We start from the raw sequence: 22,609 nt of genomic DNA, 5'->3' as shown, positions 1-22,609 counted from the left end.
TGCCACACCATTTTATGCTGGAAGTTGGAAGGATTTTTTATTTTAAACATGTGGCTTACCTTCAGGATAAATCTGGTTTGCGCTGCTGCTTTGCTCTGTGCCCTTGTAAGGCAGTGGCGTCTGGTTTTGAGAATGACCTCACATTCGGAGTAACAGAACTAGTTACAGTTTTCCTCCTTGTGGCTCCAACATTAAGTAAGCATTGGCAAAGTGTGCCGTCACCTGAGCAGCCTTGGATTAGCAGGATCTGCGGCCCAAGCTACTCTTAAAGCAACACACTCACTTATAGTTACAAAGAGCTCCGTTTACTCGCAGTAAACAAACCTAGAACAAATATTACACGTATCTTGATTTGGAGATAGAGATGCTTTTGTGTTGCCTGGCACCAATAATACACATTTTCCTACTTCCTTCAGGGTTCACACAGGTGCTTCAAATCTTTGAAAATGCTTGCAGGTGTTTTCAAAGTTTGAAAAGTGTTTGATATTCAAACTGCGCAGTTTTGTAATAAATGCAATCCAACGTTTGGTTAAAAGCCTAAATTTGGAAAAAAAAATAAATAAATAAATAAACTTTACAGTTGAAACCAGATTTTTTTTTCCAACTAAGAAAGAAACAGAAACTTTTTTTTCTCAGTCTAAAGTTAAATTAGTTTAAACTTCTCTTATTTTAGGTTAGTTAGAATTCCAAAAATGATTTCTATTCGCTATAAGTGTGTTGTTCTTGGACCAGTCAGGTGCGTATGTGTGAGAGACTTCTTGTCCCTGCTGCAGATGCAGAATATTGTCACTAAAAAATAACTCATATATTACATAATAGTGAATTGAAACTCTTTTTTTTCCTTTGTTTTATTTTTATCTCAATTATGCTGGAAAGGTTTGAAAAGTTCTTGAATTTCATTGTGGGTAAAGTGTGCAAACTCCATTGCTTACAAACTGTTATCATATTAAACTATGTGAGTAGTTGAGTTTTAAAATAGGGCACTTCACATTCCTCTTTTAGAGCTTCATTAAGAGCCACCTCCGTCACCTAAGCCCAGATTCTTTCCCTTGCAGACCATATTCCAGAGGACCTGCGGGACCCGTTCTACACAGACCAGTACGACCAGGAGCACATCAAGCCCCCCGTCATCCGTCTGCTTCTGTCCTGCGAGCTTTACTGCCGTGTGTGCGCTCTCATCCTGAAGACCGAGCAGGCCGCGTCGCTTCAGTCCCACCTGTCGGTCATCCAGGCTCTGTCCAGAAAGGGCATTTATGTCATGGAGAGCGACGACACGCCCGTCACAGACGGAGACCTGGCCTGCATTCCTATCAAAATGGTAAGGAAGTGTCTCAAAAATTGAGCTTAACATGCAGTGCTGTGGTGGAAGTATTTGCTCCAACCTATGGATTTATTCTGTTCTTGCTTTTTTAACAAATAGAAGGTGGTTTTTAAATCAGAATCTCATTCATTACAGAAGAAGGTGGCCAAACCAAACTGATGATATGTGAAAATTAGCTGCTTCATAAGCCGAACGGCTGCTTGTTCTACAAATGTGGAACAATAAATGTCGATTGATTTCAAATGGTTATTAATTTCCTGTTAATGAAGATTAAATTTTTGGAAAAGCTGGATTTTTGCCCAGGACCTGCAATCTTGTTTTACAGCTTCTGTTTATTTGGACAGAAGCTGTCCAAATGAATTCAGGTTCACGTCCAGACAGGGTAGAGTAATTTGCAATTTCTTATAAAGTAAAGAAAGAGAGGAATTAAAGTCAGATTTGGATCAGAATTTATTTCTAAGCCATGTTGCCCAGTCCTAATTTTAAACCCACGTTGTTTCTTTTCATTTCTAACCTAACTCTGCAAAACAAGAACTGGCTTTATGAAATGCATGTAACTTATGGGTGTTGCCATGTTAACTGATGAGATGCAACACGCAAAGCAAAATCCTAATCACAGCTCTAACTTTGAATGGGAGTCTTTGTGCAGCTGGTATGGCAGTCAAATCCCAGATCCTTTGAATAGAAAAGATAAGATTGCAGCCAAATCATCTGGAGCTTGTTCCAACAAGTCAAGCAGCAAACTGTGTCCACAACTCTGTCATGCAAAGTGCAGCTTGTTGGTTTTATGAGCGATCGTGACCAATAGATTTCATGCCCACACAAAGTTCTTCACAAAAGCGTTATTAACTAAAGCCTGGCTAAGATTGATCAAGCGTTTGATTAAGGAAACCAGCATTATTTCTACTGGTTTTACTGTTTAATGACATCAACGTAGCACAAAGTTTCTTTTACCAAAAACATGCAATCTGTACCAAAGCTAACATTCCTTGACTTAATCAACACCTGCCGACTTTTACTGCGTTTTGGTTCTGTTTCATGTTTTAGATTAAAAAAGATAAACAAAAAGTGCATATTCAAACAATTCTAGCTAATTTACTTTCTAATACTCTTTAGAGAAGGTGTGTTCAAACTTTTTGTCATGTGGGCCAAAATTATAGTAATAAAAATGTAAAAAAAAAATAAAAATTGTAATACATTAAAATAAAATCAAGCAGTTATAGTTATCTGATTTTGTAGAAACGATCCAAAACTTTAAAAGGATTTTGCACATTTTCCCTTGTAAGGGAAATTTAATTTAGTTTTCAAATTCTTTTGGGCTTGTTTGAACAGATTTATTCTGCCTATAAGAAAAAGATCTGAGCCACTTTCTTTCAAAAACACTTGCAATATTTAGCCAAGTTAAGAAAATTAGATAAAAGTTTAACTTTTTGCATTGTGCTTAATATTTTCTACTGTAGGAAAATTACAATATAAAATATTATTTTTAATTATTATAATTATTTTTAATTGGCTGGTGTAAACTTTTTAAAAATAAAAAGTTTGCACCAGCACCTGTGATGGACTGGCAAAATTTGTGTCATTCTTGAATTGCAGTTCCTCATCCAAACTGTTTCGTAGTTTTTCTCCATTTTCTGAAATTCACACAAAAAACAGTAACTGACTGTGTTGTTTAGTTTCCTAAGCAAGTCGGGTTTTACAAACTAGAGCTGTGAACGAGCAACAGGACCTGATGAAACTCTGAGGTCACCGTAACATCTGTAAAACGTATTTGCTACTGACATTTTTAAAAAGTGTCCTCAGTCTTTATCTTATTTATTTTGCTCTCTTCACTTTAAAATAATAATTTAAAAAAAAAAAACCTCCCTGAGAGCCAAAATGTCCCACATCATCACCACTTTTGGCTGCTGCCTTTCAGTGCACCTCATCACAGTGTGTGTGGCGTTCACTGACCTCATGTAACCGCGACATTCTGGCTTTCAAACTCAATAATCCACATGGGCCTGTGTGTAAGCAGCCAGACACAAAGCCTAGCTAGGAGATGGAAAAATTATGAGCTTATCTCTGATGGACTGCTGTAACCCTCCTCCCGGTTTGCTGACTTGACAGGAGGTTTCCATGGCAACTGTTTTCCCTACTATTTCAAAGCGTGTGTGTGTGAATGAAGGCGCCGCTGCACATGCAGACGGCCTCTCTGCGCCTCGTCTACGTTGGTTTGGGGCAAAAGCCAGCGCCTCTGAAGCCTTGAAGGGAGCCGCCCTCCTGGGTCAGGTTGGGTTAGACGAATGTGTGCACAAAGTCTGCCAAGATGGACGCAGGGCTTGGGGCAACATGCTCCCAGTAGGGCTGCTCCTGCACCAATGAAGGCAGCACGGTGGAAAACAAAAGACTGGAAAACACAGTCAGTTTTTGTGCTCTTATTTTGTTGTTCTTATTGACATACAGGTGTTGCATTTGGATGTTTTTGTACCAAACTACATTGAACTTATTACATGTTTATTTCCTGTACATCCATATGAAGTTTTAAAATATGCAATTTAAAAAATCAAATTTTTACAACTCCAATTAGGTGAGTTACAAAGGACTAATTTTGATTCCCATCAACCTTTGTTGGTAATCTAAAATATCACCAAATATTTAGGTTTTTCCCCATTTCTTAAACTAAAACAAATGTGATTTATCAAAACATTTACAGCAAAAGACTAAACCAAAAAGAGGACAGATTCTAGTCTTTTAAAATAATGTTCTTCATATTAAAAACACAGACATTTGCACCAGTCTAATCTGGACAATAATAAAATAAAGATTTTATTACAGAAACTAAAAAGAATATCAAAATGTATGTACAAAATATTCCTGTTGCTCAATCGTTTGGCAAGATTTACTGCATTAATGCTGTGTAGCATGGAGCTACACAGCTGAGAGGATTATGAAGCCTACGTTGCTTTAATAGCAGTTCTCAGATGGTCTGAATTTAGTCATCAATTATTCTGACGATTAATTGGATTTAAAAAATTTGACATTCTGCAGATTTTTTTTATTTAAGAGTTTTTGTACAAAATTAGAAATACATTAAATGATGCAAAGAACCAAATAATTCAGCTTTTTAAATAAGACAACAAGCATTACCCTAAACCTAACATGCAACTTTTAATGCTAATTTATTTTTGGAAAATTTTGGCTTAATTACTACTCTGAACAAGTTGTTTGTTCTGCAATTTGCCTCTTTTTTTTTGAGTCTGTACAATCCAGTAATCAGTGACTGAATTGGTTGACGATTATTTCAATAATCGATTAATCACGATTAATTAGATCACTTCAGCCCTGGTCTGAATTGTTGGCTTTGATGTCTCTTGTCTTCCTCATAATATAATATAATATAATATAATATAATATAATATAATATAATATATATTCCATAGGCTTCCGCTCCAACTCGTTTTCTGGATAATGAAGCTCAGTGACGTTCTGGTCATTAAAGTTGATACCTTTGGCGATGTGAGCAGGTGCCAAGTCCTGCTGGAAAATTAAACCAGCGTCTCCATAAAGTTTGTCAGCAAAAGGAAGCATAAAGTGCTTAAAAATTTCCTGTTGGGCAGCTGCGCTCACATTACTCTCAACAAAACACAATAGACCAACACCCAGCAGATGACTTCGCTCCACAAATCATGGAAACTTCACTCTGGATGCATAAAAGAAAACATCAGAACTTATGCAATGCATTTTAACTTTTATCTGTCCCTAACTTTGTCTGTTTGAAAGTATATTTTCTGTTAGTCTCCATGTAGGTTGTGCTGTAGGAAAAGCTCTGAATAACTCTCATTTTCTGTTAACAAGCTTAGTCTCTGTGCACTTCCATCAGCAATTGGATTACGCCGGGAGCGAGTTTCATTACGCGCTGACAGAAACAATGCTGTATGTTTTTATGGATTTGTTCTGTAATGGCTTTGAGTGACATGGCCTTCTGGAGTACTGTGCAATAAGCATGAATTAATATCTTTTTGTCACAAGTTAATGTCCAAAACATTACAAGGAAAAGGATCAGGTTTGCGTGTGTAATGTCACATTCAATTAATGGCAGCAGTGTTTTTGGGGGTATTTGTATTTTAAGAGTCCTGCTTGTACATTCTGCTAACCTGTAATATTTTTATGATAAGTACTTTTAACTGCCCTGGATATCCACACCTGATTCATATTTTTAGGTGCTGTGATGCTAAATCTCAGAGTGGTTTGTGTTGAAGAATCAGAAAAATGTCAGGAATTGTATCCGAATTACATGTTCCTGATAGTGTGGCTCTAATTAAGGCTGTTGTAACAATTAGTCTAGTAATTGAGTAATCTGTTGGTTATTCTGACTAGTAATCAAATAAAACATTGTTCCATTCTAGATTCGCTACTTTGGCTAGTAAAAGAAATGTATGAAATAGAAAATGCTAGTGGTCAGTTCCTTCTCTTTTAAGTGCAATAAGATTCAAACATCACGCTTGGTCTCAAATTTGAAGAACAGAGAGAAATAGAGAGAGTCTTGAGTGCAAAAAAATCAATCAAGGTTATTTGTATAGAACATTTTAGCTACATGGCACTTCAAAGTGGTTCACATCATGAAAGCATAAACGCTTTTGTATAGCCAACAGCTGTGAAAACCAATAAGACTATTCATTTTGTCAAGTGTCATTGTTAAAATCATCAGTACTCATGAAATGTGTTGGTCACTGTTGCATTTAAAAAAAACTTAAATTGAAGTGTTAATTCTACATTTTATTCTCAAGTTTGAAGTATGAAAAAGCTTTTATATATATATATATATATATATATATATATATATATATATATATATATATATATATGCATGATCTATTTTTTCACATCACTTTTCTTGATTAGCAAGTACCTGTCATGCCTGCTGAATTGTTTCCTTGTACGTGTAAAACCAGCCAGATTCTGCGTTCTGATCTCTTCTTGCAGTGTTAGGTTAAGTTAGTGGAGGAAAAAAATCTAACATAATTGAATTATCCTGTTTCTCTCGCTAACAGAGTGCACACATTTCAATGATCGATGCTCTCATGATGGCCTACACAGTTGAGATGATCAGCATCGAGAAAGTGGTGGCTTCTGTCAAGCGCTTTTCTACCTTCAGTGCCTCAAAGGAGCTGCCCTTTGACCTTGAGGATGCCATGGTCTTCTGGATCAACAAGGTTCTGACAAACTTTTGAGATATTAGAAACACAGCAGGACCTATTTTACTAGCTGTCAGCTCTCTGAAACATTCAGCTTCTTTTGCTTAAATAAACTTCTACAGTTTATTTTTTCAGTATTTAGTTTGTTTTTCCTTCTGACCTAAAGTTTAAAAAAGATGCACCAATCAGATTAAAATCTGTAAACTTTTAGCTGCAATTCAAAGTTTGAACAATCTGGTTGTCTTTTAGGATCATCCAAGTTTTTTTTTTTTTTGACAATTTCTGTTTGGGATCAATAAAGTATTTTTTGAATTGCTTTGCAGCAATCATAAAGCTGTTTGAATATAAATACAGATTTAAAGTCACTTAATGCCACATGGGAAATTAAAATTTGATATGTTTTCTTTCTGGGTATAAACATGAACATGTTTTGATTTCTGTTGCAGGTGAACATGAAAATGAGGGAGATGATGGAAAGGGAACACAAAGTGAAGCATCACCCTCTGGAGTCGCCCAGCCACCAAAAGGTAACGCCATTCAGTGTGACTGTACAGAAAGTTATTAACTTTAAGATGAAATTCTTCTCGGGTTGATTCAAGAAAGCAGCAACTTCCTTTGTTGGCTTTGGGAATGTCTCTTTGTAATGCTGTTTCTGCAGCTCCTTTTTCTTTACTCTGGAAGCAGATCTGATCCTTTTGCTTGTAACCTCTGACTTTTTATTCTCTCTGCTCCTGTTCCTCATACCTCCCTCCTCCTGTTCCTCCTCCTCTTGTCCCTGCAAACTGGATAGTCTCCCTCCAAATGGTATTGGAAGCTAGTCCCTGTAAGTTGGATGCCAGCCCCCGCCCATACACCCGTTCTTGACCCTATAATCCCCCCTTTTTGCACGCATAGTTTTGTGTTGATGTGCGCGCACACTCCACCATGGCTCATTCAAGCTCATTCAGTGGTGCCGTTTGTCACCTGCGCCTCACCAATGGGGGAGAAAGGAGACTTCTTTTCCATTGTGGCTAACATGCCAGACAGGTGTATGGCATTCCAGCCTTTTAAGCGCTCTAAAGATGCTTCCTTTGCTACGCATTGTCAGGCCATGTGGATTCTCTGTGCGTAAGTGTATGTGGTTATTTGCTTGTACAGTGAGAGTAAAGAGCCATGCCCACACGTCTCCTTTGCTTTGCAGACCCATCCTTGGCTACCACCTCTCACTGATCTGCTTAGTCATTCTCCCACCAGTCTCTCTCTCTCTTTCTCTCTCGTTCTTTCCTGCTTTCTCACACCAAGTAAAATGTGCCCACGACTTCCTCTGACAGTGGCTCTGCTTTGTGTATGTCAGCCTGATGCCATGCCCGAGCTGGCCCACAGCATGCTGGAGCCGCCGGATCTCTACGAAGTGGTACAGTGTGCTGTCCTAGTCGGGAGAAGAATTATCTGTAGTGCTGTAAAAAATGTTTTCTCCCTCAGATTTATTCTGCTTTGTACGTTTCTTTGTCTAAGTTTCTCTGACCTTAAAACCGATTTTAAGACAAGATAGAAATATTGATTATTCTTTGAATCATTTGAACGATTAATTGGATAAATAAATTTAGCATATTCTGTGGAAAAGATGAAAATGAACAAATAGTTAATTTCCATTTTAAAATGGGAAAATATATATATATATATTTTGCCTAAAATTCAATAACATGACATTCCTCTTTGATCGTTTATAGATTCATTGATTAACTTTTGCATGGCCTATTAATAATTAGATAGCAAAAGGTGCGTAATGGAAGATTTAGTTGGCAGAATTTGAACTGGAAGAAGCTAAAACTATGTGCCACTCAAATATTTACAAAGGTTTTTTTTTTTAAATTATCTTAAATGCAAATTTATATTTTTGTACAGTTTTGTCTTAATTACTACTGTGAATACATCATTCTTTCAGCAATTGGCCTTCTTTGACTCTATTTTCCATTTAGTCATCTGCCGATTATTAAATTAGTTGGTGTTTATTTCAATAATCCATTAATCACAATTAATCCAATTAATCGTTTTAGCCCTAGACAGAAGAAATACAAAATGCGGTTTTAAAATGGGGGGAAAGGGAAGAGTCTATCCAAACCAGCTTTGATTCCAAAGAGTTTCACTTTTTCCCATAGTCTTGTGGGAACCATCCACATTAGGTTTTCTCAGATGTGAAACAGACCTTTGGGTTCTTTTTGGTCTTCTAGTGGATTCAGTTTTTGCCTAATTACGTCACAAACACCGACTTTAAGCAAACAAGGCCTTCGGTGCTTTAGATGTTCTGGGTTATTTTGTCACTTCCTGGATGAATTCATGATCAGGCCTTGAATAGTTTTGGTAGAGGAACTCCTCAGATCGTTCACCACTTCCACTTTTATTCTATTTTTGCGCTACAACTAGGCCTGTCACGATAACAAATTTTGCTGAGCGATTAATTGTCTAAAAAAATTATTGCGATAAACGATAATATTGTTTCAAGACCTTTTGACACTGATTTAATGGAAATGACTAATAATGTACGCTATTTCCTGCCATAGATAGATGCACTTTATTTTCAAAAGAACATGACACTGGAACTGATAAACTAAATGAACAAAACAACCAAAAACAAAAATAAAATGGATTCTCAGTCTCCATTAACAAAAAACGTACTTGAATAAAAAGTAAACATAAAGCCAAAGTGAAAATAAATACTGTATTCAACCAAAAGAGTGCAGATTATGAAGTCTGTATACTATATTGCCCTTCAGTAATCACTAGATTTAAATAGATAAGATGGGCACATCCGACTACCTAATGCAATAGTTCACACTACACGATTTTTTTGCCTCTATTTTCCTCTTACGACAATCTTAGATAGTTGGCCGATCATCCTGTAGTATGTGGTGGGTTACGGTAGATTGTCGTGGCCACTCCGATCTAAATCAGGGGTTTTCCCCGACTGGGAGATTAACGCTGAATGTGACAGAAAGCGTGGATTCTCCTCTGGGCTTTGTGGAAACAGCATTAATGTTTATTCAAGATTTAGTGCAAAGAATATAGAAATGACAAGGAGAGGAGTAGGGGCCAAATTGCTACCGCAGCTGATAAACCCGGTATGTTTTCAGCTGTTCTTCATTTACGTGACATAAATAGGTTATAATGATTTTCATTCAGTCAGAAGAGACTATAAAGCCGATAATTAAAATGAGGTCGATAGATTTAATTTATCGTGCGATTAATTGATTTATCGTTTATCGCAACAGGCCTAGCTACAGTTTCATATGTGTATTTTTAGTTGGCTTGGATTACCTTCCCCTCCATTAATAAGCTAAATCATCATTAAACTGCATTTTGTATTTTCTTGGTTTGCTTTCTCTAATCTTTCAAAATCTGCTCAGTGTGAAACATGTTGCAAAGCGTTTTTTACAGCACTGCATTTAGAGCCTTTAGTTTGGATGTTGGCCTCTCTTATGACCTTAAATGCTTCCTTTAGTTTCTTGAAATGGCCTCAAAAAGCCCTAGACTTAGACGTTGGTTAATGCTTTAGTCGTGTGTGTGTTTAGGTAGAGATTTTTCTTGTTTGGTTATGTTGTACTGATTGTGAGATGTGTTTAGAATAAACCTGTTTTTCTTTAGTCTTTGTGATATTTGTATTCTCATAGCATTGTCTTTAAATGCGTATATTATTTGCATTTAAGGGTTTGATATAGTGGTCCACTTTTTTCAGTTTTCTTTAAAAGGCATTATTCAGATTTTAGCCAATACTGATTTTAACTTTTATTTTTAATCATTTAAGAAGTTACTAAATAAAATGACGGTCATTAAATGGTGTGACTTGTTAACATGAATTAATATGAATAAATGTGTCAGCTTTGACTTATCAGTGCTGTGGAACAACTCTGAAATCAGGAATGTGTTCAGTATCCATTTTATATACAAGCCGCAGTGTTTAGTGTGTAAATATGTTGTTGTCGTGGTAACAATGTCTGCAGTGCTAACAAACGACAGTATTTGTTTACAACAATATTAAGTGTCAAAAGATATTCAGCCTGATTGATTAAACCTGACACACACGGTGTTTCCTGACATGATGAGGTTCTTTGTAATGGTAGATGAGAATGGGGTGTAATTCAGAGTGCCACCACAATATTTATCAAAAATATCGCCATTGATTAATTTCGCTGAGGTATTTACATTTTTAATTTTAGTGGATTCTGCAGAGTTTTTATGGGTGCTGCTTGAATTTCAATGAGGTCTTTTGAAGGTTTGGAAAGTGCTTGATTTCTGTGTAAAGTCCTTCAAAGTCCTTGATATTCTTTCTGCATAGTTTTGTAAGAAAGGCCAAACTAACTTTTGATTAAAATCCTTAATTTGTAAAGCATGATTAATAGTTGAAACCAGATATTGAAAGATAATAAATATCAAACTTTTTTTTTTGTTTTATGTCAGTTGGAATTACAAATATTATTTCTATTTGCTAATGCTAGAAAGTCTTTGAAAATGCTTTAATTTTACTATGGAAAGAGTGTACGAACCCCGAATCTATAAGTTTCATTATCTAAGCTTGGGTTTCCAATTTTTTATTTTTTTAATCTCACAAATTGAAAACTGAACCGACTCACAATTTGATCAACTTTGAGTGCTGAATGTTCTTGCTTCCTCTAAGTGGGCCACTGATTAGCCCAGTTTCCATGCCAGTCAGCTGATTTGTGCAGTGCAGTTTAACTGGGTTTCATCTCTGGCCATCTGCTTCTAAACACCAGAGAGAGGTTGATTCCTCTGCTCTGCTGTTCATGCTACAACTCTAACACCGTCACCTCCATCTCCTCACAGTAAAACATCTTCAGGGTTCTCCCCACTGGAACTGATTTATTGTACGATTTGATATTTTCAGTCAGCAGCAGGCCTGTCACGATAACACGTTTTGCTGGACGACAAATTGTCCCAGAAGTTATTAGGATAAACGATAATATTGTTGTTTTCTATATCATTTTCAAGTGATGTAATGCAAGAACACATTCTCAAAGATCAATAGACTTTCAATTCAAATTAACATTTAATGTTGGAACTGGAAGACATTTTAAATATCCAAAATAAGTAAACAGAACAAACAAAATAAAAATTATTTTGAAATCTCTGTAAACAAAATTGACCTTCAGATTAATTGAAACCAAAGTACCATACTGAAGACTTTTGTCATCCAGTAGAAAGAGAGAAAAAAGAAAAACGATAATTCATGCAAATGGAAATAATTGAGCTCGTTTTATCATGCAATTAATTGATCTACTGCTTATTGCGACAGGCCTAGTCAGCAGTGTAATGTTTTCAAAATACACCATTAAACTGATCAGCTGAAGGGTAATAAAGTAAATCCCCCACTAGTTCAAAGTCCTGGGGGGAACCTTGACCTGCTGCCTTCATTAGTTTGAGCATTAACTGAAGGAGAACCTTCAAGGTTAATGTGCTTTGAAGAACGCATTTCAGTATTAATTGGAAAATTGATTTATAGCTGGGGAACCGTGTTGTTGCTTTAGGGATGTTTCATGATGACATTCTTATCCTCATGAAACCCTGATGGTCTCCCCCTGCTGGTTAGGTCCGGTATCGTCGAGAGCACGCATCAGGTCGCCAGCTGCCCTTCTTCCCGCTGCTGGAAGACCTGATGAGGGACGTTTGTGACGGCGCCGCGCTGCTCACCGTGGTCCACTACTACTGCCCTGATATCATGAAGCTGGAGGGTGAGATGTAGTTCATTCATTCACTTTTACACTCTCAAAATCTCTAGCAACATCTTACTAATTATCAGTTGCCTTCAAATAAACGACAATAAACTTCCTCTGAATAAAATGTCCTTTTTTTTTTAGTTTTTTTTGTTTTTTTTAATTTAGTTTTTGTCTTCAATGTGGTGGTGCTGGAAAAATGTGAAAACTTACCTTGAAAATGCTTGAAAAGTGATTTATTTTTACAGTGGGAAAATGTACAAACCCTGTGAATGTAGCATGAATGTGTGTAAGACTATTTTTGTTTTTCGCACACGGTTCACAGTTCCTCTCAGCGTGACATTTGTAGTCGTCCGGTCACTGAGCTGCATCCCGATCTGACCCGTTCTCTGCCGCCTGTCTGATCAGATATTTGCCTGAAGGAAGTCCCTTCCATCGCTGATAGTCTGTACAACATCCAGCTGCTGAGAGAATTTGCCAGTGAATATCTGAATAAAAGCTGCTATCTGACAATGGAGGACATGCTCTACTCACCGCTTGTTCTCAAGGTAATCGCATCCGACAGATTTCAGTTTCTTTCATGGAAGTCAAAGTACTCAACTTGTACTGCTGCTTTTAAATGTCACCACTTCTCTCCATTCAAGCATTTCTGATGTGCTTCTAACTCTGTCTGCAGCACAACGTTATGGTGTTCATTGCTGAGCTGTTCTGGTGGTTTGAGACGGTCAAGCCAGAGTTCGTCCAACCCAGAGACCTTCAAGAGTTTAAAGATGGTAAGCATCACAACAAACAAAACCCAAAGTGCATTGTTAGTTGGTTCTTTACTTTTATCCAAAGTTATTAAGAGCCACTCTGGAAGATCCAACGAGCCACTTGTGGTCCCCGCAGGTTACAGATGGCTGTAATTTCTCCCTTTTTTTCCCCATTTAGCTCGAGCCATAGCTCATCCCAAGAGTGCCCGGCCATCAGTGCCCATCTCCAACGCCACCAAGCGCAGCTTTCTGACTAGTCCTGGTGTGGCAGATAACCAGAGCAACCCCGAAGTCTGTAACAGGTACTTCCTGCACCCCGAAGGCTCTGACCCTCTGTAAGTCTCTTCTCGTCTTTTTTACTTTCCCTTCACCTCCTTTTTTAGCAGCTGCAGTAAATTCAAACATGGGTACATATGTAGTGGTGTCTGGTGTTCCTTCTCACATGATTCTGTGTCATGGTTGTCTAAACCCATTCCAACTGTGTGTTTTCTGTGTTGTCTTGAAATATAATGTGAGGCATTTAGGGCTGCAACTAACGATTATTCTGACTATTAATCAGATTTTTTTTAAAAAGCACATTCTGCGCATTTTTCATTTTATTCTTATATTATTCTGTATATAAAGCAAATACAGTTCATTCTTTGAACGAGAAAATAAACATTTTATTGAATAAAATGCAATAAAATTGAATTCCTTCAGTGTATGCTTGATCATTTTTAGCAAAGGATGCATCTGCAGCTAAAACATTTCTAACGTGTGAAAAGCTTGGCCCTTTCTGCTTGATTTAACATCAGTACAGTGCAGAGCTAATTTTTGTTACAGAATTTGTACTAAGTGAAGTTAAACTAAGTAATTTGAGAAGTTCTGGCAAAATGTATATATTATTTGTACAGTTTTGGTTTTACGACTCTGAATATGATGCTTTTCATCAAATTACCTTTTTTATGTATGTGTACTCCAGTTAACAATTAATCTATTCCTAAATTGCTAATAATTTCAATCACTATTACAGTTTCAACCCTAGAAGCGTTGGATTATATTGAAATGTACTGTTTTTATTGTTTGTCTATTTTTTACAGTAAGGGTTTCTTAGAAACTTCTCATTGCGTTTGTTATGCTTGGTCTTAGTAAGGGCGGTCCGGCCTTCAGTCCCTCTCATCCGCTGCTTCCTCTTAGACAGAGACAACAAAAACAGCAAGGGGACGACGGCGGAGGTAAATATAAGTCTTCACATCTCTTGGGAATGAAGGTTCATTTTCTTGTCCTACTTCATTTTTATTTTTTTCCTCCGTAGGCTTGAGAAACCGTTCGAACTCTCTCAGTCAGATGGACGGACAACAACTCAGAGGCTCTGCTGCAGCGTGGCCCGACAAAAGGCAAAGGTACATGGGGAAAAAAAACACACTTTTATTCAATCGATGTCGTATTTACAGTTGCTGTTGGTACTCCCAGCCTTTGAACATGAACACATTTTGTCAGTACAACCACAAACGTCTTTTTTTATTGGGATTTTATTTGATAGATCACTACAAAGTAGTGTATTGCTTTAAAGTGGAAAGAAACTTGTTGCTATGATACCCCTAAATAAAATTGCAACCACGATGTGTTGTGTGGAAGCCTATCATTCGAACCAAACCAAACTCCTGAATTACTGGAGTCCAAAGTTCAACCTAGGGTTTGAAATGATTGAATGTCAAACACAATTTAAGAATGGTGCAAATTTGACCCCCTGTCAACTTCCTTTCCGTCCTAATCTGACCACAAAAGTGGAAAAATTATAAACTGTACATCATTCAAGTTCAAAAATACTTAATTGATCCAAAGGGAAATTAAATCATAAAAACACATTTCCTTTTTGTTTTTTAGACCCCTGTCCACGCTGAGCCCCTTCATGCTGCATTCTGCCACCGACAGCGACGCTGACATTGCCTCTGGCGACAGCGTGAGTCTGGCTCGCTCCATTAGCAAGGACAGCCTGGCGTCCAACGTCACCAACGTCACTCCTAAACATCAGACCGCCGTCCACCAGTCGTCCCTCGCTGCCATGCGAAGAGTCAACGGCCACAATCTACTGAGTCATGTCAACATGGAGGACGGGGAAGAAACTCCCGCCGACGCTACTGTCATCCCGAAACGATCCGACGGGCCTGCTGCGTCTGCCACAGCCATACCTAGACCTTCCTCCGACTCCACGCCTGCCGCCGACGGCTTTTACCTTGAACCACTGATGCCTGCTGTTCTGAAAACGGCTAAAGAGAAATCTGTATGTCTGAACAAAGAGGAGGAGAGCGGGGAGGGGCCCCGCTCGGCAGGTAGGGGTTCCTTACGCCGTGGAGATGGGTCTTCAGCTGCCGTTCGCAGAAAAGCGCCTTCTGATCTCAACCAGACGTTTCCCGCTCCAGGTGAAGAGGAACGCTTGACGGACGAGCGGCAGCAGGCGGATTTCAGACCAGTCATATCCAGCAGCGTGAACTGTTCGTCCAGGGAGCCAGCTGAAGGTTTCTACCTTCACTCGGACTCTGATGAGCCAAAGTGCGTCCACGGTCCGGAGGCAGAGCTGGAGGACCTGGATGAGGAAGAGGAGGATCTGGACGAAGCTCTGACCACTAAAGACTCGAGGAAAGGTTACGACGAAGCAGACGAAGAGGAGTCAGCCAAGCTCCAGGAGGACATGAATGTCAAAGAGCACGAAGACAAAGACTTTAATGGCGCCAGCGGCCGCTCCAGCCCCTGCCTCAGCACACACTCCCAAGCTAGCAGCATGGCCAGCGGCAGCGTGCGCATGACCTCCTTCGCTGAGCGAAAAGCGCAGCAGCAGCGCTTCGGCAGCAACCACGACCTGCGCTCCAGCGCCTCCAGCTCCCAGAGGACGACCCCGGACGGGTCGGAGAGCAGCGGACCTCTGTCATCGTCTTGGAGACTGAAGAGAGATCAGAGCCCCTCCTCCCCCTTGGGAGGGTGCAATCGTCCAGGTGACGGTGGCACCAACGTGCTGGCGTCTGAAATCGTTCAGCTCCGGATGCAGCTGGAGGAGAAGCGGCGAGCCATTGAGCACCAGAAGAAGAAGATGGAGGTGCTGGCGGCGAGGCAGAGACAGAAGCTGGGCAAAGCGGCGTTTCTGCACATCGTTAAGAAAGGAGGCGGACGGAGCGACACGCTGCCCAGCTCACTCAAAGCAGACATCTCTAAAGACGATCTCAACGGGGAGAAGGGACCCTTAAGCAAAGACGATATGTGTGTCGACACCCTACGGGGGCAGAAGGAGGCAGAGGGGACGGATGCCTTGGAAGCAGACAAGAAGGGGAACGGCGGGAGCTTTTATCTCGACGAGGAACTGGACCTGAACGAATGCAGCCGCTCCATCGAGCTGCTGAACGAAGCCATCGGCAGCATCCAGCAGCAGATGATGCAACTGTCGCTGCAGCAGGAGATGCTGATGAAACAGAATGTGCAATCCCCACCCGGCGCGGCGCCGCCTCCTCCACACGCAGGAGACAAAAACGGTGACTCGAAGACGGGAGGCTTTCACTTCGTGGAGCACCTCTCTGGGTCGGGCAGCGCCCCCACCAGGAAGCCGCCCAAGCTGAGCTCAGGCCGGAGCTCCAGGTCCAAGCCGTCCGAGCTGAAACTGGCGAAGGAGCAGAGCCGACCGGCCTCCAGGGCTCTCACCCCGTCCCAGGGCGGGTCAGAAACCTTAGCAAGCCCACGGCAGTTATCTGGGGGCAGGTCCCCCAGATGTGATCGAAACCCCACCGCCGCGGAGATGATGGACCGACCGGGATCTGGGCATGTCAGAAGCGCCACCTTCCGCCTTCACGACGAGGCCAACATGCGCCTGCCAACCCGCGTGGACCTAGCATGCGTGCCTGCACCAGAACCGCTTGGCGAGTCTGGGTCCAGCACGCAGGTAGAGGGTGACGTCAGTTCCTCAGAGAAGGAAGGACTCCTGTCAGAAGAGGCACAGCGAAGCAAAGCCCACCTGATCGAGGTGGATCTGTCCGAGCTGAAGGCCCCAGAGGAAGAGGAGGGCGCTGAGGACGCCGCAGCAGAGGAAGGCGACGGAGAGCAGAAGTCAGTGATGGGCTTCTTCTTCAAGGTAATCCTTCTCTCATTTCATGTTTTTTTTTGTTTTTTTTCTTACAACGATGTTATGAGTTGAAGTAAGGCTGGACAAAATGACTGAAAAAGCCATCATAAGTGTGTGTGCTGTGGTGGTGCAGGGGTTAAACACAACCTACATATGGAGGCCTCAGTCCTCCATGCAGCTGTCGCAGGTTCGATTCCCGGCCTTGGCGACCTTTGCTGCATGTCTTCCCCCTTCTCTCATTACCCACTTTCCTGTCAATTAACTATCAAATAAAGGCCACTAGAGCCAAAAAGATCTTTAAAAGAAAAAGCCATCATAATATAAAGTTTCATATCAGTTGATATTAATAATTGTCTATTGATTAAGTTTTTTTTTTTTTTTTTTTTAAATATCTGAAGTACTGCCAAACAGGTGAGGTGATCTTTATCATTTTTAACAGTTATGATTCACGGTGGTGAAACCTTAAACTGCTGCTGTACCAGTTTGTTGCTCGGCAACCAAAAAGTGAGTGAGTTGCTAGGTAACCAAAGACTGAGTGAGTTGGTTGATGCCATCAACTTTGCTTTGCTAGCATTGAGAGTTTCAGCGGCTGAAGCCTTTCCTCTGCCTACATCCCCCAGAATGCTGTGAGGTTCTGGATTGGCGTTCAGTAAATATTCTATTCTAAAATATAGATTATCTATTGATATTGATTGCTTGTCTACCGCAATATATATTGTTACAGATGTATTCCCCAGTCCCAAGCTTAAGTGATCTTTACTTGTCTACTCATCCACTTTATTATATTATTAATGCAGCTTAATACAAAAATTTTGTACAAACATTTTCCGAAGTACAGATGTCCAACAGCACATCTACTTTAAGCATTTAACTTTCCTACTATCAGATATGAATAGACTTGCTCTATTTTTCTGAACTGTATTTCAGTTTTTTTCATCGTTTGGCTGGTAGTGTGTCTTACAGTCATTGTTTTTTTCCCCTCTTCATGTCATATTTTTGGACTAATGCAACTTATACTCTGGAGCGACAGAAAGTTAGTACATTTAGGACTGTACTTCTCTCTTGGTTTGTTACAAGAACACCAGTCTCATTTTTGACCTAAGAGAATCTTGGGAAAGTATGAGCTGCGAAGGATGAATTTGGAGGAGCCTTGGTCACATCACTGTGACGTAATCGGTCTACTAATGCAGCCTTTGAATATGGACACACACAACATTGATCTTAAACCACTTTGTAAAGGATTTGACTTTTCTGTTAAGGGTGAATTGGAAAATTAGAGTTGAGTATTTGAAAAGGAAAATGTGCGTTACCTCTCCAAGAAGTCATAAAGTATTGATTTTATCTCTACAGTGAAATTTGGTCTAGTTGTTTTGTAATTAAATGGTGTTTAACATTTTGCCATATCCTAGGATGAGCAGAAAGCTGAGGATGAACTTGCGAAGAAGAGGGCAGCATTCCTGCTGAAACAACAGAAGAAAGCCGAGGAGGCTCGTATTCGCAAACAACAGCTAGAAGCTGAATCCGAACTGAAACGAGATGAAGCCAGGTAGATCAACCAGTAATGGCAAACGGATCTTACCGTCCCTTGAAATGCTAAAATTTGTATTTGGTTTGAACAAGGCGAAAGGCGGAGGAGGACCGCTTGCGTAAAGAGGAGGAGAAGACGCGGCGGGAGCTGATAAAGCAGGAGTATCTGCGGCGGAAGCAGCAGGAGATGTTCGAGGAGCAAGGCCTGGTGAAGCCCAAAACGCCCAAACCCAAGCAGAAACACAAACACAAACCGGTTATCAGAGAGGAATCTGCCACTGATCATTTCTCCAAGTGCTCTTCCACACGTGAGACTCTTAAATCAGAACTTCCCTTCACATTAAAGCTGGACTGTGTAACTTTTATTAAATATATTTGGTGAAACTGTCACTATAAGACTGTATGTTATGAGACAGAAAATCTGAAAAAAAATTGAGCTCATCTGCCTTCTCCCAGTGATGACTAGAATCAACCAATCAGAGCCAGGAGGCGGGTAAATCAGTCTCCTGTAGTGCTGCTCATTCCCTTTTCATTCCCCCCCTTTAGCTATGCTGCAGCTAGCAAAGCCTGCAGCGAATGCTAAGGCTAGTTAGCATGTACACGGAACATGGTGGATAGTCAGTTTTTCTGTAAAGGCAAGTTGTTTCTCCTACATTTGCTCATTTAGCAGCAAGTACATGATGTTGATTGACAGTGCTGAGGCTCTCCTCTTGGTTCTGATTGGTTAATTTTGACAGGGAGCATTGCATTTTTTTTATACGACAATAGTTGTTCAGGGAGGAGGTGAAGGAAACTGATCTTTTCACAGAATATCTGTCCCATAAGATTACATCATGTCAAAAACATACTTTTTATATATTTTATCTTTTCCAGTTCTTTGCTTTACTTTTGTTACATCTACAGATAAATTACCAAGATTTTCTTTCCAAACCCCAAATTGCGTTGCATTAAACATTGAATTTCTCTTCTTTGCAGCAGACAACCTGAGCAACGCCCAGTCAGGCTCCAATCTGTCTCTGGCCTCTGCAGCAACAAACGAGGCCGACAGCGTCAACTCCGGAGGGGCCGGCTCCCAGCGGTAAATTACCCCCCGACTGCATTTGTAATTGTAACCTTGTTAATTGTGAATCTGTTGTGTAATGAATTACGACATCCTCTAATTTCTCTGGCTCTCTGTTTTTGTTGCCGTGTCCAGCTGTGACTCTGTGGAGTCGTTTCCAGGCAGTCGCAACAACAGCCGAGCCGCAGAGAGAGACTGGGACAACGGCTCCACCGCGTCCTCCATCACTTCCATGGCTGAATACACTGGTGAGAAAAAAGGCTGCAACTATCTGTTGTTTTATAAATGCTGGTTTTTCATCCTTTGACTGAAAATGAATGTAATTGTTCAGTTTCTTTGCTTTTGTTGGTCATTTTCAGAATTCAAAGCTCGACTCTTGCTGTGAATGTTATGTTTAATTTTCTGACACATTACCATTTGTCTTATTATAATTTGATCAACTTTTTTGCTTCGTTAGGCCCTAAACTCTTCAAAGAGCCCAGTGCCAAGTCAAATAAGCCCATCATACACAATGCAATCTCTCATTGCTGCCTGGCGGGGAAAGTCAACGAACCCCAGAAGAACCAGATCCTGGAGGTCAGTTTTCTACCTGAACTAGACCAACTTATGAGATTAGTGAATTTTCTTAGCTTAACCCGTTTATACCAAGTTTCCTCATTAAAGCTTCACTTTCTCTGCCTGTCAGTGTTTGCATTTTTCTAAGTGTTCAAAGATGTGCCAACCCAACCTTAAACTTCTTAACTTCACTTGTCTGCCATGCTTCTCCTAGGAAGAGTGTGATTTGTTTTGGTTTTTCTTCCTTTGTGTTTTGAATTGTTGCGCTCGGAATTTAATTTCTTCTCCTCGTTTTTCTCCCTCTCCAGGAGCTGGAGAAGTGTGAATCCAACCACCTGATGATCCTGTTTCGTGATGGCGGCTGCCAGTTCCGGGCACTCTACACCTACTTCCCTGACACGGAAGAGATCCATAAGCTGACGGGCACCGGACCCAAGAGCATCAGCAAGAAGATGATCGACAAGCTGTACAAGTACAGCTCGGACCGCAAACAGTTCACCGTCATCCCTGCCAAGACTGTGTCGGTGAGCGTGGACGCCCTGACCATCCACAACCACCTGTGGCAGGCCAAGAGAAGCGCTGTGCCAAAGAAAACGGGGAAGTAGCAGACCGCTTTCAGATCTGCGCCGTCTTATCTCGCCGCCCAGCTTGGCCTGGAAACCTACTTGGGAGGATTCACGTCTAGGTGGAGGGACTGGTGAATCATCTCCTCCTCCTCCTCCCTGTGATATCGGTGTGATTGCTTCAGGTTTATTTTAGTTATTTTGAAGCAAGCATGTGGCATTGTTTCTCTAATATGTAGAGAACGTCCATTTTTACATGGAGTATTTATTAGTTCAGCACTGTCGTGGTTGAAAGCTCGGCCGCAGCACTAAAACCCCTTCTTCTCCTTCGGATAGATGTAGGCATGAAGGTGGAGAGACGTTTGTTTTACCCGTTTAGGATCATCGGACCACTCCGTCAATCTGTTCCCATGTTGACTGTCAAATCAGGCTGGCATCGCCGACTTCTGCCTCACCACCGATCTCCAGAATCCTGCTGCTCTGAACTGTTTTTTTCTTCTTTTCGTCAGGATGGAGGAATCTCCAGACATCCTTTTGCCTTCTCTCACGCATCGTGGTACTATCATCCATTTATTCAGCCGCTTTTTAAACTAGACGCTGATCGTGTAGCACCGGGTAGGTGTGTTGCAAAAAAGGGAAAAAACTGATCATTTTATCTACATTTTTATTTGTTGAAACATCCCTTTTTTTTCCCCTTGAGGATTTTTAGAAAAACGGGGAAACTACAGGCCTTGGTACAACAGTTTTTGTTTCGTTTTAGCTCTTTTAAATCATTTTTATTGAAGCGATGTAGTTCAAGTTTACGCAGATGTTATGTGTTTTCATCATAACGGGAATTCTCTGATGTTTAGAGCTTAGTTGTGTTTTGTTTTTTTTTGTTTTGTTTTTGTTTTTTGTTTTTTCTCTCCACCGGGCACTCTTGAATTGTCCTGTACAAAGGTGCACTCAAAATACTTGTCGACGGCTTCTTTTCATGCAATGTAACCCTTCCGCCTCTTCCTCCCCTCTGAGTATTTACATCCCATCTTTATTCACACGAGCAGAGGACACTCTCGTCGTGAAGGGTGCTTCCCGCTTTGCTCGACTGACAGTATTTGATATCCTCACGCTGGGGGGAGGGATTGAGGGAGGGCTTGTGGCTCAGTTGTGTATCAACATTAAAGAACATTCCTCCAAGGTGTTGACAAGCACTGCCACATCGTCTCTCTTCTTCACTGTCTTTGCAAAACTTCAAAGTGCTTCTTCTTCTTCTTCCTTGTTTTTTTTTCCTTTTCTTTTTGTTAAATAAACCATTCGTTGGCCTCGAACAACCAGAAGTGTCGCACAAGCACTTTACTTTCTGTTCGGTTTCAGAGTTTGACAAACTAATACGTAACACTGCTGTTTGTGTAAAGAAAAATCAAACGCTAAAGATTTGATACTGACGGCCGCAGCTGAGGAGCGTCACTGAATCGTTGCTACTGCTGTCTCTCCAAAAGTTACTCGATACTTGATGAATCGTTTGCTGCATTTTGATGTCTGTGTGCGCGTGTGTGTGTGTGTGTGTGTGTGTGGAGGGGTGCATAAGTGGTGGAAAGTGGTCTTTAAATGTATGAAAGTATATTTTTATGTTAACTAAAAGATTGTATTGGCATTTGATCACCATTTTTTGTTACACTAGTGTACTTTTCATCCATGTTTAATTTTATCTTTGATCCCATGTCATCTATTTATTTTAAAATTGAAGCACTGAAACAATAAATTTCCAAGTAAATAAAAGTCACTTTTTTCCATTTCTGTTTTGTTTGATTTGTCCATCACTCTTGCTGTTTTTCTTTCACTGGCACTGCACAGACTTCACTCTTTTTGCTTTACTTTGTCAT

The 22,609-nt window shown here is 40.4% G+C and overlaps 1 protein-coding gene across 2 annotated transcripts in view; it reads left to right on the top strand.

The window, feature by feature from the left end:
* Positions 1–22,519, top strand: part of camsap1b (calmodulin regulated spectrin-associated protein 1b) — a 30,375-nt gene extending 7,856 nt beyond the window's left edge. Inside the window, exons 3-18 of one of the 2 annotated variants that reach the window (XM_088008680.1) lie at positions 1,056–1,318; positions 6,355–6,516; positions 6,945–7,025; positions 12,080–12,221; positions 12,612–12,751; positions 12,880–12,976; positions 13,134–13,257; positions 14,084–14,169; positions 14,250–14,337; positions 14,822–17,051; positions 18,452–18,588; positions 18,663–18,877; positions 19,545–19,647; positions 19,765–19,877; positions 20,087–20,205; positions 20,493–22,519. In XM_088008680.1, coding sequence (XP_087864806.1) covers positions 1,056–1,318; positions 6,355–6,516; positions 6,945–7,025; positions 12,080–12,221; positions 12,612–12,751; positions 12,880–12,976; positions 13,134–13,257; positions 14,084–14,169; positions 14,250–14,337; positions 14,822–17,051; positions 18,452–18,588; positions 18,663–18,877; positions 19,545–19,647; positions 19,765–19,877; positions 20,087–20,205; positions 20,493–20,789 — 4,397 coding nt within the window. In that variant the 3' untranslated portion in view covers positions 20,790–22,519. Of the gene's footprint in view, positions 1–1,055; positions 1,319–6,354; positions 6,517–6,944; positions 7,026–12,079; positions 12,222–12,611; positions 12,752–12,879; positions 12,977–13,133; positions 13,291–14,083; positions 14,170–14,249; positions 14,338–14,821; positions 17,052–18,451; positions 18,589–18,662; positions 18,878–19,544; positions 19,648–19,764; positions 19,878–20,086; positions 20,206–20,492 lie in introns of both variants that reach the window. The other variant, XM_088008679.1, reaches the window with a different exon arrangement.
* The last annotated feature ends 90 nt before the right edge of the window (positions 22,520–22,609 follow it).

Source organism: Poecilia mexicana, unplaced genomic scaffold (assembly GCF_051168715.1).
Source record: "Poecilia mexicana isolate PSO_F unplaced genomic scaffold, ASM5116871v1 scaffold_9, whole genome shotgun sequence".
Taxonomy (NCBI): Eukaryota; Metazoa; Chordata; class Actinopteri; order Cyprinodontiformes; family Poeciliidae; genus Poecilia; species Poecilia mexicana.
This window is presented reverse-complemented; position numbering and strand designations above follow the sequence as displayed.